At 33.2% G+C, this 15,992-nt stretch overlaps 1 protein-coding gene across 4 annotated transcripts in view; it reads right to left on the bottom strand.

Moving 5' to 3' along the window:
* LOC150109786 (uncharacterized) overlaps positions 1-15,787 on the bottom strand; it is a 1,408,745-nt gene extending 1,392,958 nt beyond the window's left edge. For all 4 annotated transcript variants that reach the window (XM_090396626.1, XM_090396635.1, XM_090396653.1 and 1 more), the window contains exon 1: positions 15,581-15,787. In XM_090396626.1, coding sequence (XP_090252752.1) covers positions 15,581-15,693 — 113 coding nt within the window. In that variant the 5' untranslated portion in view covers positions 15,694-15,787. The remainder of the gene's footprint in view (positions 1-15,580) is intronic.
* Between the last annotated feature and the right edge of the window lie 205 nt (positions 15,788-15,992).

Raw genomic sequence — 15,992 nt, 5'->3', positions numbered from 1 at the left:
AATTTAAATGAATCATTGCACATATGAATGTGGAAAAAGATGTAAAACACATTGTTAATATCATTACCTACGCAATTTAAATAAGATATTTTCCTAGCATTCTGTATTGAAAAAAATTATCTAGATAATCGTGTAATCTATCCTGCGTAACTGAACTATATTTGATTATAAAACTATTAAAAAATCGTTATTACTACTAATAATACACAAATTGTTGTACTTTATGACTTGCGCACTTTACGAAGTATGAGATAAATTGAAATCTGAACTGAACGACATGTGAAAAATCATAGTATTAGCTCTTAAATTGTATGTATTATATAAATATGTGTATTATAGATATTATATAAATTGTATGTTGTATGTATACGTATGTAAATTATTTGTATTTAAATTAAATTGTATGTATATGTATGTAATTTATTTCACAGATAATAAAATATTATTTGACATTTGAAAAAAAAAATATTACTGTCATCATTATCGTATCATCATTGATATTTATGTTCCATCCTGTTTAATTATCTTTAACTTTCTCTTATTAGTTATCTTAAGAGATCTGGATTACGTTTTCTTAATTGCAGATTTAATTAAATAAGTTGAAATGAAAATCCATTACTAGATGGAAAATTATACTCGTAAAAATGCAGCACTTCGTTTTATATTTTGTAAAACAACACGCGGGAAGGAATGCAAATCAAGATGTTCGCTATGTGTATGTGGGCATTTGTGCAATTAAACTTCGGTAGGTATAAAGAACCTAACTTCATATGCTCCCCTAAAGAGAGCTTCGTGGTTTTTCAACAGCCAGTTGATATTTAAATCACTTATCATATCCCCCCCCCCCATACACAAAGTTAGTTTTTCTTTTTTTTTTAATTCTATCCCCAGTGCATTGTAATTGTCATTTCTTCCTTGCATCTCTGAATCTTTGTTTCCTTTACTGTCCCTAACAGGAGTAGGATTTAAACGCTCTAGCAATCTGATGATCTACCTTCCGTGATTAGAATTCACCCGTCCTTTTTTCCCCCTCTCATTTTCCACGCCAATCTATTTTGACAACATTACAATTACCATAATATGCACTTCGGTATCATCAATACGAACATGATACTCAGATATCCGCACGGCATTTAGATTCCCCAGTTAATAAGTTCAGGTATAAGAGCCAATTCTTTAGTATATAAGAATTAGCATGTGATATGTTATTACAGTACTTGAAGGGGAATCTGAGTGTAACGCATAGTGAAGGAAGAGATGCTGTTTATTATAATTCTTATTCTTATTTGTTCGTTCACTAAAACTTATGCTTATCAGACGTTTCACTAGAATTATGAAGTTACTCCATTTTAATCAAAACGCAAGTTGCGGCAGCCAAGATAATGCCTGTAATCGCATTTATGAATAGGCAGGTGCATATCGCAAATGCTGCTTCCATTTTGTGAGGGTTGTTTTAGTTAGTTTTTTAAAAACTCGTAATGACTCTTTGACATGTGGCTTCTTTAATAATGTGAGTCATTAATTATCGTCAGCTGTTGAGTATATATAATGAGACTACATATGCGAGAGCGTATTAACTTTCATAGCTTAACTTATTAATTGGAGAATGTAAATGCCGTGTGGATTTCTGAGTCTTATGTCAATAATCGTTGACGATACCGAAGTGCATGTAATTGTAATGTTGTGAGAAGAGACTGCCTTTAAAAAAATGAGAGGAAAAAAAAGGGTGGGGGGAGTAAATGCTAATCAAGGAAGCTAGACCATCATTGCTAGGTCATTCAAATCCTATTCCTGTTCGCGATAGGAAAGGAAATAATGATTCAGGGATGCAAGGAAGAAATGACAGTTAGAATGCACTGGGAATAGAATTAACATTAACAGAATTAACTGGCATAGAATTAACATTAACATTTAAAAAAAGAAAAAATAACTGTTTGTGGGGTAATGATAAGTGATTTAAATATTAACTGGGAGACATTGTTCAGTGAACGTGACAACCAATGCAAAATGAAATGTAAGTACCTCTTAATGTCTAAGTACGGGGATATGCAATACTTAGGCGCTTCATAATAAACTTAGGTTATACATTTCAAGGTAACAAAATGCATATTACAGAAAGAATGTCAATCTGTCAAATTTGTTAATAAATAAGTTTTTAAGCAATATAATTAAAGATCACGAAGGGAAACTTATGAATTACAACTACGATGCCAATCTTAGCTGATTAATCAGCTTTATAAATATGTAGAGAAGCGTGTAATACATAAATTCTGAACTGTTTTGAACAATCATGATATGCTGTATTCATATAAGAATATAAGTATTTTGCATTTTATATGTGAATACTGGTTCAGGGCAGGAAACCCTCTAGGAGGTTCCCCCTCTAAAGTCAATTTCAGTTTGAGTAATTCTCAAGATTTCTGTCGTTACCAACTTGTCTCCTGTGGAATGTTAATAATAATTATACGCGCAGCTTGATAAATGGATTTTACAATACTGTATGAGCGGAGGTTAGTTCAAATCATCTCAGAGTGATAAAAACTGAAACTAAGAATAATGTGGGCACAATTGAACGAAAACTGACAGCAAATTTTAGTGGAAAATTTGCATTTTTATTAACGTTGATATTTCAAATATTCTTTTGAGACATAAACTTCTGTATAGTTTAATTTATTGAAAGCAATCACTAAATACAGCGAATGAGAGTGACCAACGATATGCTCAAGTGCATTGACTGAATAAATATTTTACTTCAAACCATTTTTACTTAATTTATTGAAATAAGTAACAGACATCATACACAACCTAGCTATTTGTAGCAGAGACGCTTTCCCGTCACTCAAAGTTTGATTTTTTTGCCATTCCAATGTTTACAGAATCGAATCCGCTTTAACCTGAGCTGTGGATGAATCTGAGAAATGCGCGATGAGTAACAGAGATTGACACCATTCCAAACTAATGCTTCCAAACAATTTATTCTACCATAGAAATATAAAGTTTAATAAGAAAATTCGCGGAAAAATACACAATTTGAATAGGATTAAAAATTGTAAATTATTGGTATGACTGGAACTGGATTCTTATTCAGTTTTCTTGAAGATCCAGATATCTTTGCAGTTCCTCGCGTAGAGGCAATTTCTGAATGCCTTCTGGGAGTTGCCATGCATTGTACAGAATTTGCCTGATCTCACATCTACAAAGATGAGCCAATTCTGAAGGACTTACGCATCGTTGATTCAACAAAGGTGTCCATCTGGCTGTCTTATCGAGAACATCGTCGACAGTCACTTCCCTTTTCCAGCGCCAAGTAAGACTTCTATTTTCGATGATGGATTCTAGACTTCGTTTAGAGAGTTGCTTGGTATCACGAAGAATGTATTGCGCACACGTGATTTGGTGCTGAAAGCGGTTCCGATCCTCCTCTTCAGGATTGTTGCCTTCGTAAAGAATTAAGTCTTCCAGAAAGAACACAAGGAGCCAAAACGGGCGAACTCTGTAAGTTTGTAAGTTGAAGGTAGCTCCACGTCTGAGCAACAGAAGCAGTAAATCGGGTTTAAATTTTAGAATGCTGTACAAGAATAAGGCAGGCATGCGATGACTCATGACGTCAATAAATCTTTCATTAGCTCTACCGAATAAGAGCTTGGTTTTGTTGGCAATGCGATGAAAATAGGAGACCGGTGATTCCTGAGGTTCTCTAGCGCTGGGATCGTCTTTCCCTTGCCATGCCCACAACGGTTCGATCTTTTCAGGATAACTTATCTCTTGTAAGGAAATTCCCAGTAAGTGGTCACAGTTGACTAGAGCCACTAGAACATCTCCTACGATGCTGGAGTCTTCGATATTCTTCCAGAAGCACACTTTGGCAGGAGTGTAGATCATAGTTTCAAATTCGGACTCCACGAATTCACTTCCGCTTTCTTCCTTCCACCTCAATAATAAATCGAGAAGAGTTCTGATATTTTGTTTGTCGACATCTGCTTCAGTATCTTCTTCATGCTTTGATGTCAGAATCACATTAACTGCTGACTGAATCTTCTTTCTTAAATTTGCAATGTCCAATGAGTGATTTCTCGTTAATGATTGTAAAGGACCCATTCTAGTGATGTGTAGAGTGTATCAACTAATCTTAATTTAATTGCCAAATGGGTTGCTGGTTGAAATCACCAGGTTGATGGATTATTTTAACAATGCGCACAACAAGAATGCATTTTTAATTGTGTTTGTGAATCGAGATTTTCATGAAGTTCCGGTTTCATTATTTCCGTTTGCGTTTCGACAATTGAATAAACGCAAATTGTTGTTGTAATAACTGCATTTAAATTAGATTTTATCAATCGCTTTTAGAGGATCGATAATATTCAAAAAATTGAATTTTAATTAAAAATTGAAATTATATTTAAGGTTAGCTGTTTTAAAATAGGATTACTGAATTGGGTATTGTCGTCATTTTCTGGAACGTATTTTGAGACAAAACGCTTAAATCTAAGTGATATTAATTTCTCAGCAGGATTATTTCTAACGTCAATAAAAAGAATTTGGGATTTATCTGCAGATCACTGAATATCCAAGCGAAGTTAGGCGCTGTTGGGAATTCTTTTTATTTTCTCGATCTCGTGTGTTGAATGATTCTGTTTGAAAGAAATTTTAAATTTTAAATTCGAAGGATTATCAGTGATGACAAAACTCCCTTCGTGAACAGCTTTAAAATATTTCGACCATCGTCTCATGGGTATTCACTCTGCTACCGGTATTCATCTCCCTCCCACCTTAATATGGATTTGCAAGCCTCTTTATATTGCTTGGGACCGTAAGGAATTTCAAATTGAAAGGATAATTTAGATGAAGACTGGCGTCCAATAATTGGTTTAACATTTTTTAACATTTATAGATATAAAATAAATAAATTAAATAAATAAATAAAATTTATAGTAAACCTCTCTAATAGTTGCATTAACTAAGCTCATACCTTTTTTTTTCACTTGTTTCTACGAGGTCGGTTTCTGTTAGAATGGTAGTAGGAATTTACAGAAGTGATATCAGTGACACCACATTACCATTCTTTAACTGTCATGACTATCATGTAGCGTATAACACTTCTATACACTACATAAATCATAGAAACTACAATGTCTATATTTCATCCATAAAATGATCTCTTTTGTGATTATTATATTATAATAAAACGTAATTAAGGAAAATAACATCATCCAGATAACTTGATTTTACGTAAATTAAATTTATGTTTTGATCATGCCCTTGTTCCTATTAGCATACTTAACTGTCTGCTCTTTTGCTTCTTTATCGGCCCGTTTTTCTGTTTTGCAGAGGATGCCCCTTCAGTTCTGGATTTAAAATCCTTGTCGTCATTGAATGAATCTGTTTAAATACACTTCTAATGATAAATATCGAAATTCGAATACAGGAAAATTCTTGCTTTTCTTCTGCCCCAAAGGCGCTACATAAATTTATTTCTTATGAATATATTTTCGAAATCGAAAATTTAATAGAAATGAACAACACATTTCGATTAAAACGAGGCATTAACTCTTCTAGTGTTCAGATAAGTTTTGAGCATCAAAACATGTAAAGATTATCGATAATCTGAACTTTTTATCAGTTCCTCTGTGTCTGTTTCTCTGATGTAGAAACCACACATACTTCTACATCGTACTACAGCGCGCGGTTCCAAATTTTAGTGTGTTCTCAGGCAACAGTCCATTTTAATATTTAAAATGATATTTAATTGCGAATACTAAAAGTCTTCTAGAAAAAAATAACACAAAAATTGCTGCTGTTATACCGGGTGGTTTAACTTCTATATTGCAATCACTAGACGTCTGCTCGAACAAACCATTTAAAGATCACATGCGTGAAGAGTGGAATACACCTGGTGAAAAATTATTTACGAACGGTGGATCTATGCGCCACTTGATATGTTGCGCAATTTTGTGATCAAAGCTTTAAATAAAGTAAAAGTAGAGACTGTAATAAAATCATTTAAAAAGTGTGGTATCTCTAATCTTATAGATGGTAAGGAAGATGATCTGTTGTGGGACACTGATGACGATGAAAACGAAATCAATTCACCGGATTCGAACTGGGATCCACATGACGATCATTTAAACAATGAACTATTTTCAACAGAGGATGAAGAAAATTAACATGAAAATTGAGGTTAATAATTATTATTATTTGTTTTTTAAGACTTACATCTATTGTAACATTTTAAATAATTTATGTAACAAAAAATTAATCTGATTTGTTTATAAACACTGCCTATTTTCTTATGTAACGATGTATTGTAACTACCTAAATGTTCATCTTTTTATACTCGCCGTATAATTTCGAAGGGTTTTCTGTAGTATTTGAGAGTGGTCTTATACCCCGGCATATACAATATTTACTAACTATAAATTAATATCATGATTATTGTTAATAATGATATGTGAATTTATTTTTATATGAATTATGCAAATTATATTATTTAACTGTAATCTGTACTGAACTACATGTAAGAAAATTCAGTAAGGGAGACTATTGGTATGGTAGCCTCAGACATGTCATGCTTCAAAGAGTTTTCTTCTTGATAATGTATTTGACCCGTTGGTTGATAGCGTCACCTATTTGTTACTTGTCAACTATTCGTGGCTAACCAACAAGAGGCGTGAAAGATAGCGTTCAATTTTTAGAGAAATGGACCATCCAGAAATCACATTAGGATCGTTACTAGCCACTAAAAGGAGTATTTGGGTTCGTAAAAAATTAAAAAAAAAATAAAATAAATAAAATGCAACTGAAAACAGAATTTTAAATCCTCTCGATTTTTTATGCCATTTAACCTTAAGGGTGTATACACCATAGTGGTATATAGCAGAATATTACAATGGATGATGATGACGTAACAATAGAAAAAAATTCTTGAATACGAAATGGATATAAAACATGTTAAAGCAAATATCGTTGTGGATGGCTTCGTATTTGCAATTAATCTGACTACTAAGGCTTTTTTCAAGACATTTACGGAGTGATTTCTTTTTCTTTTTTTTTATTTTAAGAAATTCGGTTACAGTTAAAAAATCAGTAAGGTTTTTTTTTTCTTACGTAACATTTCTGAAGGGAGAGCCCTTGTTGCTCAGTCGGTATAGACGAAGACCTTTGGTCGGAAAGACCGTGGGTTCGATTCTCATACGGAAGTAGGATTTTTTTAAACTATTAAACTCGAGTTTTTCGTCTCCCAGAACAGGCAAACCTGCCCTGTGAACACACGCATCTGAAGACATAGGACACTCCGGAAATTATGATTTACTGACCTATTCCGTGGGATTTCTGGTTTCGAATCGTAACAGGCCATTAGGCCTAATATGTAAAAAGAAGAAGAAGGTTTCTGAAGGAATACATCGTCAGTTTGTACATTAACGGAAGTCGCTTTCCTCCAGAATACCTTGTAATGTGTAATTACAAGGTTCCTGATTTCCCTTGAAAGGGAAAGGAGTTTAAAAATACCTAATGGGTTTCTGAACCTTTTGGAAGTTAACTGAGGATTCAAAATATTTATATTTCGAATCCTCAGTTTTACTCAATTACTCCGTTTTAAATTATTACAACATTACAACGCTCTCCTCCAAGTCTACTTCGATATCGTTCTTTGCGATTGAGCAGCAGAATCACCAAAATGAAAATACATAAATCACCGGAAACAAAACAGAAATAGCAATGAAGAACCTCGTGTCCGAGTAGAACTAGCAAACTATTATGTATACAGTTATGATACAAATATGATTTTATTCGGTATGCAACACAACAATTAACCGTTTTTAACTGTTTGTGTAACAGTTATCAGATAATATATATCTGATAAAATTATGCTAATTTTCTTAATATTAAGAAATGCATTTATCAAAATGTCTACTTCTCATTTTCTAATGCGAAGTACATTTCTAAAATTTTCGAGGCGTACGTGAGGGAGTCTAATCATATATTTTTGAGAATGGCATTGTATGAAGCTTACACGATGGTGCAATTGAGATTGGCATTAATTACCATTGGGCGATTACGATTTTGCTTTTCCACCTATCACTGCAATCAACAATTTACTTTTTGTGCCGTAGGAAAATCATTGAGCTTGTACAATGCGATGCAGAATGTCAAGATAAAGTGAGAGTCAGTCAGTCAGTCGACGAACTGTTTGTTTAAGGATGTATTTAGTATTGGCTTCACGACGATCCTTCTCCATGAGATCTTTAAGAGAATAAATGCGGAAATTATTGTGGTAGGAAACACAGAATTCCTTGAATAAAATGAACAGAATGAAAGCTTTTATACCCAATAAAAGAGAGAGCGAGAGAGAGAGAGAGAGAGAGAGAGAGAGAGAGAGCAGGATTTTTCCACCCCTGAAACTCGAGTTGTTTCTTCCTTAGAACAGGCAAGCCGACCCGTGAAAACACACAGTCAAAAACACGTACTTAAAATCCCTCATTCGAGGGCTCAGCCAGTCTTAAGGGGCGGATGAGGAAAATTGGGGAAATCCCACACAACGAAATTAATATTATTATTATTATTATTATTATTCTATTATTATTAGTTTCCTGGAATATATACAGGGTGAGTCAAAATAACGTGAGCACAAAATGATTTTTTGTTCTTAAAAATTTTATACTTTTTGAGTCCTTTTGAGTCATTTTGAGTCATTCAGTATATTACGATATCGTCGATTATTATTTTTAAAGTGCCATCTTAATTAAATAATAAATCACAAATATCAAAATATTATAAAATTAAAATTAACATAATCTAATCGTCATAATAGGAATACGTATGCAGTTTTTCAGTGCTGTAATTCAAGAAAGGATATGCTGATTTGTTCCCATGATGTTTATGTTGACTGAATATTTCAATATAAATTTATAAATGTTAATAATATAAAAATAACATGTATATTAATGAAAAAAAAATGCAATTGACCAAGAGAATGCATGAAGTTTACAGACAAAAGGACTGTTGGCGGCGGTAGATGGCGTTGTGTATACTGATGAGTGGTAGAAGTGTAGTGTAGCGTGCAGCTTGTGGACAATGCCGCTGCATGCGAAATGTGAATTAAGTGGACTCCTTGAAGGTGCCACTTTTCTAAGTTCGATATTAAATTTATTATATTATTATCTTACAGAGTATTCGCCCATGCACAGTTACAACATTATTATCACATTTACTGTTTGGTACAAAATATTAAATACAATATTTTGGTAAAATGGAGTTTTTGATAAAATCCATAATTATAGTGATTTTTCTGAGCGATGCTCTGCATTTCTTTTTCCTGTTTGTTCGTGTGACTTGTCCGTTGTCATCCTTGTGCTAAGCTTCGAGGATTAGTATCTTCCTCAGATATGCTAAGCCAGGCCTGGTTCGCCGAGTGATCAGCGTATCTGCTTTCCAGCCAAGAGGCTGCGGGTTCGAATCCTGCCAGTGGCATGGATGTTTGTGATTATCCTACTAACCAGTTACCATAGGTACTGCTGTGATTGGTGTCCTGGCGCAGTATGACCCTTGATGTCTATGCGCCATAAAAAAATCAAATAAAAAAATTAACACACACACACACACACACACACACACACACACACACACACACACACACACACACACACACACACACACACACACACAGACTGTGTTATGTATTCATCTGAAGATTCCAGTAGATTTCAGAACTATTACTATCTGAATATTCGATTTTATGGACCGCCCAGATGAGCCTTTGACTCAATGAGGTCTTGGGTAATCATCATCATCATCATCATGAGTATCAAGGATTTAGGCCTAGCATGGCCTGTTCAGGCCTTCGAGGTCATCGTTGAATCGTTTAAGAGGATGCCCTGGTTTTCTTTTTCCTAATGGCGTGTACTTTAAGGCTTGTTTTGGTAATCTTTCTGTTTTCATTCTTTGAACGTGTTCCATCCATTTATGTTTATATTTTTTAATTTTTTCTATTGCTGGTTCTTGGTTTAATTCTTTCATAATTTCTTCGTTTCTTTTGTGATCAAATAGGGTATACTTTGCAGTTTTTCTCATAAACTTCATTTCTGCTGTTATTAATCTTTGTTTGTCTTTTTGTTTTATTGTCCAGATTTCGCTTCCATACAATAACACTGGTAGGGCTAATGTATGGAATACTTTTAGTCTGGTTTGTTTTTGAACTAGGTTTTGGTTTAAATATAAAGTTAATTACACTTGTTATTTTTAAATTTTTATATCTTTTTCATTTTTATATGTGATCATACATCCTAGGTAGTTAAATGAATTCACCTGTTCTTTATTTATTTATTCATATAGAGTTTCATCCCTTTCCCCTCCCGTCCCTATTGGGGCGAGTTGAGACCCCCCTCATAGAGGGTTAAGTATTTATGACACTGTAAATCCGTGTGTGTTCACGGGTCCGGTTTGACTGCTTGCCCGATGAAAAACCCCAGATAAACTGGGGGAAGAAACCCTGCTGTCCACGCCCAAAACCGTCTAACTTGGCTATGGCTGAGGAAGATCCTTAAGCTCCTCAAGTCGGCCACGGGAATCGAACCCAGGACACTCCTTCCCCAGGCATATGGTTGCGAAGCGCAACGCCACTAGGCTAACCGTGCGGACACCTATTCCAAGATCTTGTTATCTATTACTATTTTACTTCTTGCTGGATCTTGTCCTTTAAAGGCCATAGTTTTTGATTTTTCTGTCGATATTATCATGCCATAATCTTTGGATATCTCATTTAGATCTAAAATAACTTTCTGTAAGTTATCTTCAGAATTTGTAATTATTATTTGGTCGTCGGCAAAGAGAAGAGTGTTCAAGTTTACTGTAGGAGAAAGTTTAATTCCTTGATGTAAATTTTTATTCCATTTTATTATTATTTCATGTAAGTAGTTATTAAAAAGAGTTGCTGAGAGGGGACATCCCTGTCGGACCCCTTCGTTTATCTCTCTCGTATATAATAGCTCGTGATTTAATCTTATTTGTATTTGATTATTTTCATATATACTTGTGATAGCTTTTAGGATATTATTTGGTATTTGTCTTTCTTTAAATATGTTAAATAATATGTTTCTTTTAACTCCGTCAAATGCTTTTTCAAAGTCAATAAAAGCAATATGTGTTTCTAAATTGTATTCTCTTGTTTTCTCTATTATTAATTTTAGGCAGAAGGCTGGGTCTATACATGATTGTCCTTTTCTAAATCCATTCTGTACTTCTAAAATAAAGTTTTCGGAATATTTCATTAGCTTGCTATTTAAGATTCTACTGTATATTTTGTAACAGGAATTTAGTTTTTAGGGTCATCTCTATTACCTTTTTTAAAGATAGGAATCACGATTGCTTTTTTCCATTCTATTGGAGGGAGACCAGTTGAATAAATTTTATTTAAAAATAATAAGAGTCTTTCTTTGAATCTTGTTCCTGCGTATTTATATAGTTCTGAACCTAGCTTATCTTCTCCAGGTTTTTTTCCGTTTCTTGTTTCTTTCAGGCTGATTTCTAATTCTTCTTTAGTTATTTCCTTTTCATTTTCATTAATTGGCTGCCAGTTGTCTTTTTTAAAATATTCGTCTGTTCACAATTATGTGTAGTAATTTAGAAATTCTTGTAATTTCAATTCGGTGTTTAATTTTATGTTTTCTTTGGAATCTGCATTTAAGTGTTTCAAAATCTTATATACATTGGGTCTTATTTTATATAAACCATGTTCTAAATTAGAAACAAATTTGTTCCATGATTCTCTATGTGTTTTTCTGACTTCTCTTTTAGCTATGGCTCTTATTCTTTTAAATTCTATTTCAACTTCAATATTTTACTGCTTAAACCTTTGTGATAGGCTTCTTTTTTCTTTTTGATTATTTCTTTGATTGTATCATCCCAGATCTTCCGTTTTTTTTCCTTTTATTGAATTTTTGGTTTCTTCCGAAGCTTTCATTTACAGCTGCATTTAGTATCGCTTTTATATTAAGCCATTCTATTTTAATTTCTTCATTTTGTTTTATTTTATATAGATATTGGTTAATTCATTGTTCATATAGCCATTATACATTTGTGTCATTCAATAGTCTAGTTTTATAAACAAATGTTTCAAATTTTCTTTCTGTTCTTGTTATTTGTAGCCATTTAGGTGGTAAACTTAATTTTATTTTAACAAGGAAGTGGCCTTTGCTTATTTCATATCCTAATAGTAGTAGTAGTAGTAGTAGTAATAATAATAATAATAATAATAATAATAATAATAATAATAATAATAATAATAATAATAATATCTCTGACGTATTTTTGACATTCTTAAAATTCTTCTAAACATATTTTTAAAAACGCAAAGCATATCAAAATATCTACAGAACATCCGAATATTACTATAATTGGGTTGTAGATAAAACTTAATGTTTTATCTTTTACCGTGAGGAACATTTATTTATGCTGATTCCATTCATGAAAGTTTATAAACCCATAGGTCATTAGTACCGCGAAATTCGTAAGGGGTAGATGATAGCAATAAACATTGAAAACGGGGTGCATTGCAGCGCTAAGAATCTGTTTTATTTATAGTGAATTTTGATAAATTTCAACGAAGTGTACCAAATGCCAAAAAAAAAAAAAAAAAAAAAATCGACGAATGTATTTAAAGCGATTGGGTAAATATCCAACTTCTTTGAGTCATATACTCTCAGATGATCGCCAAAACGTTTCCTTTCTTTAATTGGATACAAGAAACGGCTGAAGTTTGAGTGCAGGAAACATTTCCCAGTGTCATATAAATAATTCTGAAATATTGCAGTGTGGTCAAGGCAAACTTTAAAGGTTGAAGAAAGTAACGGAGGATTGTGTTGATTACATTCAAATTGAAAAATATTACTAGAAGATACAGATGATTAGTTATCTAAAAAATTGATAACTTTGGAAGAAGTTAAAAGTTAAGTCTTCCTAAATCTACAATCCGGAATAACAAAATCTATTTTGGATAACGTTTTAGTGAAAAAATCCGATGTGCAAGAAAAGTTTAATAATTGTGATTAAGTTTGCGTATTCCATGCAGATTTTGTATTCTATGCCGACTCCATACTCCAAACTTAGAGATAAGGTAATATTTTATTTTAAGTAGGTTAGATTACGAGAACGTTGTTAATGTATGTTGCATGAATAGAACGAGTGATCAAAATAAAGCTTTGTGTGAATAAACGCAAGCATTGCAGATTTTTGGTGAAAGAGTAACATCATTGGATATAATTTGAACAACGGGCTTTAGAAAAAGTTAATGAATGAAAAGTATTTTTGTTATATGTAAATTAACTTAAGGAATTATATTAGTAAGACAAATAAAAAATAAACATAAAAGATAAATTAAAAAATCTTCTTAGGAGTGATTAAGTTTGGGTTTTGAAGAAGAAAGGCAGCGTTATGATAAGAAAATGAAAATGAAGTTTGTTTTGTTTTTGTTAGGAGACCGGTGATTCCTAGGGGTTGTCTAGCGGTGGGATTGTCTTTTCCTTGCCATGCCCACAACGGTTCGATCTTTTCATATATCGTGTCTCTTGTAAGGAGATTCCAGAAAGTGGTCACAGTTGACTAGTGTCACTAGAACCGTTCCTACGATACTGAAGTCTTCGATATTCTTCCAAAAGCGCACTTTGGTAGGGATGTAGATCAAATTCAGACTCCACGAATTTACTTCCGCTTTCTCTCTTCCACCTCAGCAATAAATCGAGAAGAGTTCTGATATTTTGTTCATCAGCATCTGCTTTAGTATGTTTAGAATTAATGTGTCGATGTTAGAAGCACTTTAACTGCTGACTGAATTTCTTTCTTTAAATTTCTAATTTTTGATTGCTTTAATTGGTGATGGAATCATTTCATTTTCCGCAAAGACTCTCTCTCTCTCTCTCTCTCTCTCTCTCTCTCTTTCTGTCTGTTGTTAGTTTGAACACCAAACTGGGTATTCTTTTAAACCAGAATTGTTGAATGTTAAAAGCTACTTTAAACAACGTTTGTAATTTTGTGTGCAGATATTTGTCCAAATGTCTGTTGGTTACCTTTCTTTTGACAAATGAATGAGAAGATATTGTTTTTGTTATTGAAAACAAATGAAAACTTTGCCATGTTCCTGTGACTTATTATCGCTCTTTATTTATATATTTAGTTTTTCTTTGTTTAATTATAATATAATATATTAATCTTCCTGAGCGTGTTTTTGCTCTTCGAGAAAAACCACTCCACATATTTTGCTTAGCAGCCAAACAACTGCAGTTGATTAAACAATCCAATTTTTCTATTGCTGTAGCAGAATCGGTGGTCAGACTTTAAGATGTTTATTTATTTATATTTTTTTTATCTATTAAATGCAATGGATGGTCTTCATGCAAAACTTCTGAACAGGTTTACAAACTATTTAATTAATGTAAAGATTTCAATGCGTTTTCTCCATATTGTCTGGGTTTGTTTTTTACTTATTCATGCTATGCAGATTAGGTGAGTCTCATTAATCTTTAGATATATTTTGAAATACAGCAAAAATTGTTTATTTCCAATAATCTGGATACTGATGGTGGTGACTTTTATCTGGATGAGAGAGAGGTTCTTACCGACTAAAGTTCTTCACAGATAGCCATTCCACAGTGGGATTTGAGGGAACATCTCGTATACTCGAATGTTTTAACTGCTGTGTGTGACTTTGTCTGATATGTAACATCACTATATTACATGTGACATCTTTGACATGATGCATAAGAGATGTAACATTTATTATATGTGTTACAAGTGTTATACAGATTATGTTTCATGCTATGTAAAGTGTTTAAATTATTAACGCTGCAAGTTTAGTTAAAATCAGGGAATTCTACATCTTCGATGTGATCTGTCAGTCTTTCCTAATGCTGTCAGTTTCACTGATTGCAAATATTGATGCATCGCCATATCTAAATATGTCGTGATGAATTCCACATATATATAATTTTTATTCTTATAAAATAATGCGTGTCAGAGATCCAAAGTGCATTTGAGAATTATCAGAAATTTCAAGAAATTGTGAACAACACCTTCTTGCATCATCAAATTTTATAACAACGCCAAATGGAATCCTAGAAATCGTTATCGATGTGTTTGTTGAAAGAAATTTTAAAGATAAATGGATCTAGAATTAAAAAAGGAAGATTCCTAGAGAAATAGGTACGAATCACAAAGTATACAGGTCACATTTTATCCCGTAAATATGTATTAAACTTATCTTCAACCAAGCAGGTATCCGTAAGCCGTTTTGTGAGAGATCTTTTACAAAATTATAATGCATTCCAGGCTGACTGAGAAACTAGTTTTAGAAAATCATATCTTAAATCTTTCGTGGGTAATTTCTTGAGAAAAGATGTGATGAAATAAATAACGAAGATGCGCTTGATAAACCAGCATCAAAACGCATGGTATATAGTATCGTGTAAGAACATGGTGGAAGTGTGTTTTTTTTAATCTGATTAAGGGTCATTTAGAATTAATATACTTTCATAAATTGTGACAATTTTACATCATAACAGAGCTCAAAAGACAAGACGCTGAGTCTACTTACGTGTGGCTACTTCCTCCTTTTGTAGCTCCCTTAGTTTTCTGGGGTTGTGCACACTCTAAGAGAATTAGAGTTAGCACGAGCACGAGAAAGAGACGTTTACACCACGCACCCATCGTGGTGGACTCAAGTGTCTGAATCGCCAGAGATCGCAGTAGCAACAGGATACTCTTATGGTTTCCACACTAGATGCTGGACCTCCGTCTTACTCTGAACTCTTCAAAGAAGTACAGCCCTAAGTCTTAATGCTTTTGTGATAACCAATAGGAAGTGCTAAGCAAGTGGTGGGTGGAAAAGCACTAATGGGACAGGAAACAGGAGTCTCTATGATTTCCTCATCGCCGGAAGCGCAAAACGCTAACAGGAATCAACATAGAAAACGATTTATACAAATTAGTTATTACATCATTTGCGA

Source organism: Typopeltis vanoorti, chromosome 1 (assembly GCF_054136105.1).
Source record: "Typopeltis vanoorti isolate ZY-2024b chromosome 1, IOZ_Tvanoo_1.0, whole genome shotgun sequence".
Taxonomy (NCBI): Eukaryota; Metazoa; Arthropoda; class Arachnida; order Uropygi; family Thelyphonidae; genus Typopeltis; species Typopeltis vanoorti.
The sequence above is the reverse complement of the archived record's forward strand: the minus strand, read 5'-3'. Positions and strand labels throughout refer to the sequence as shown.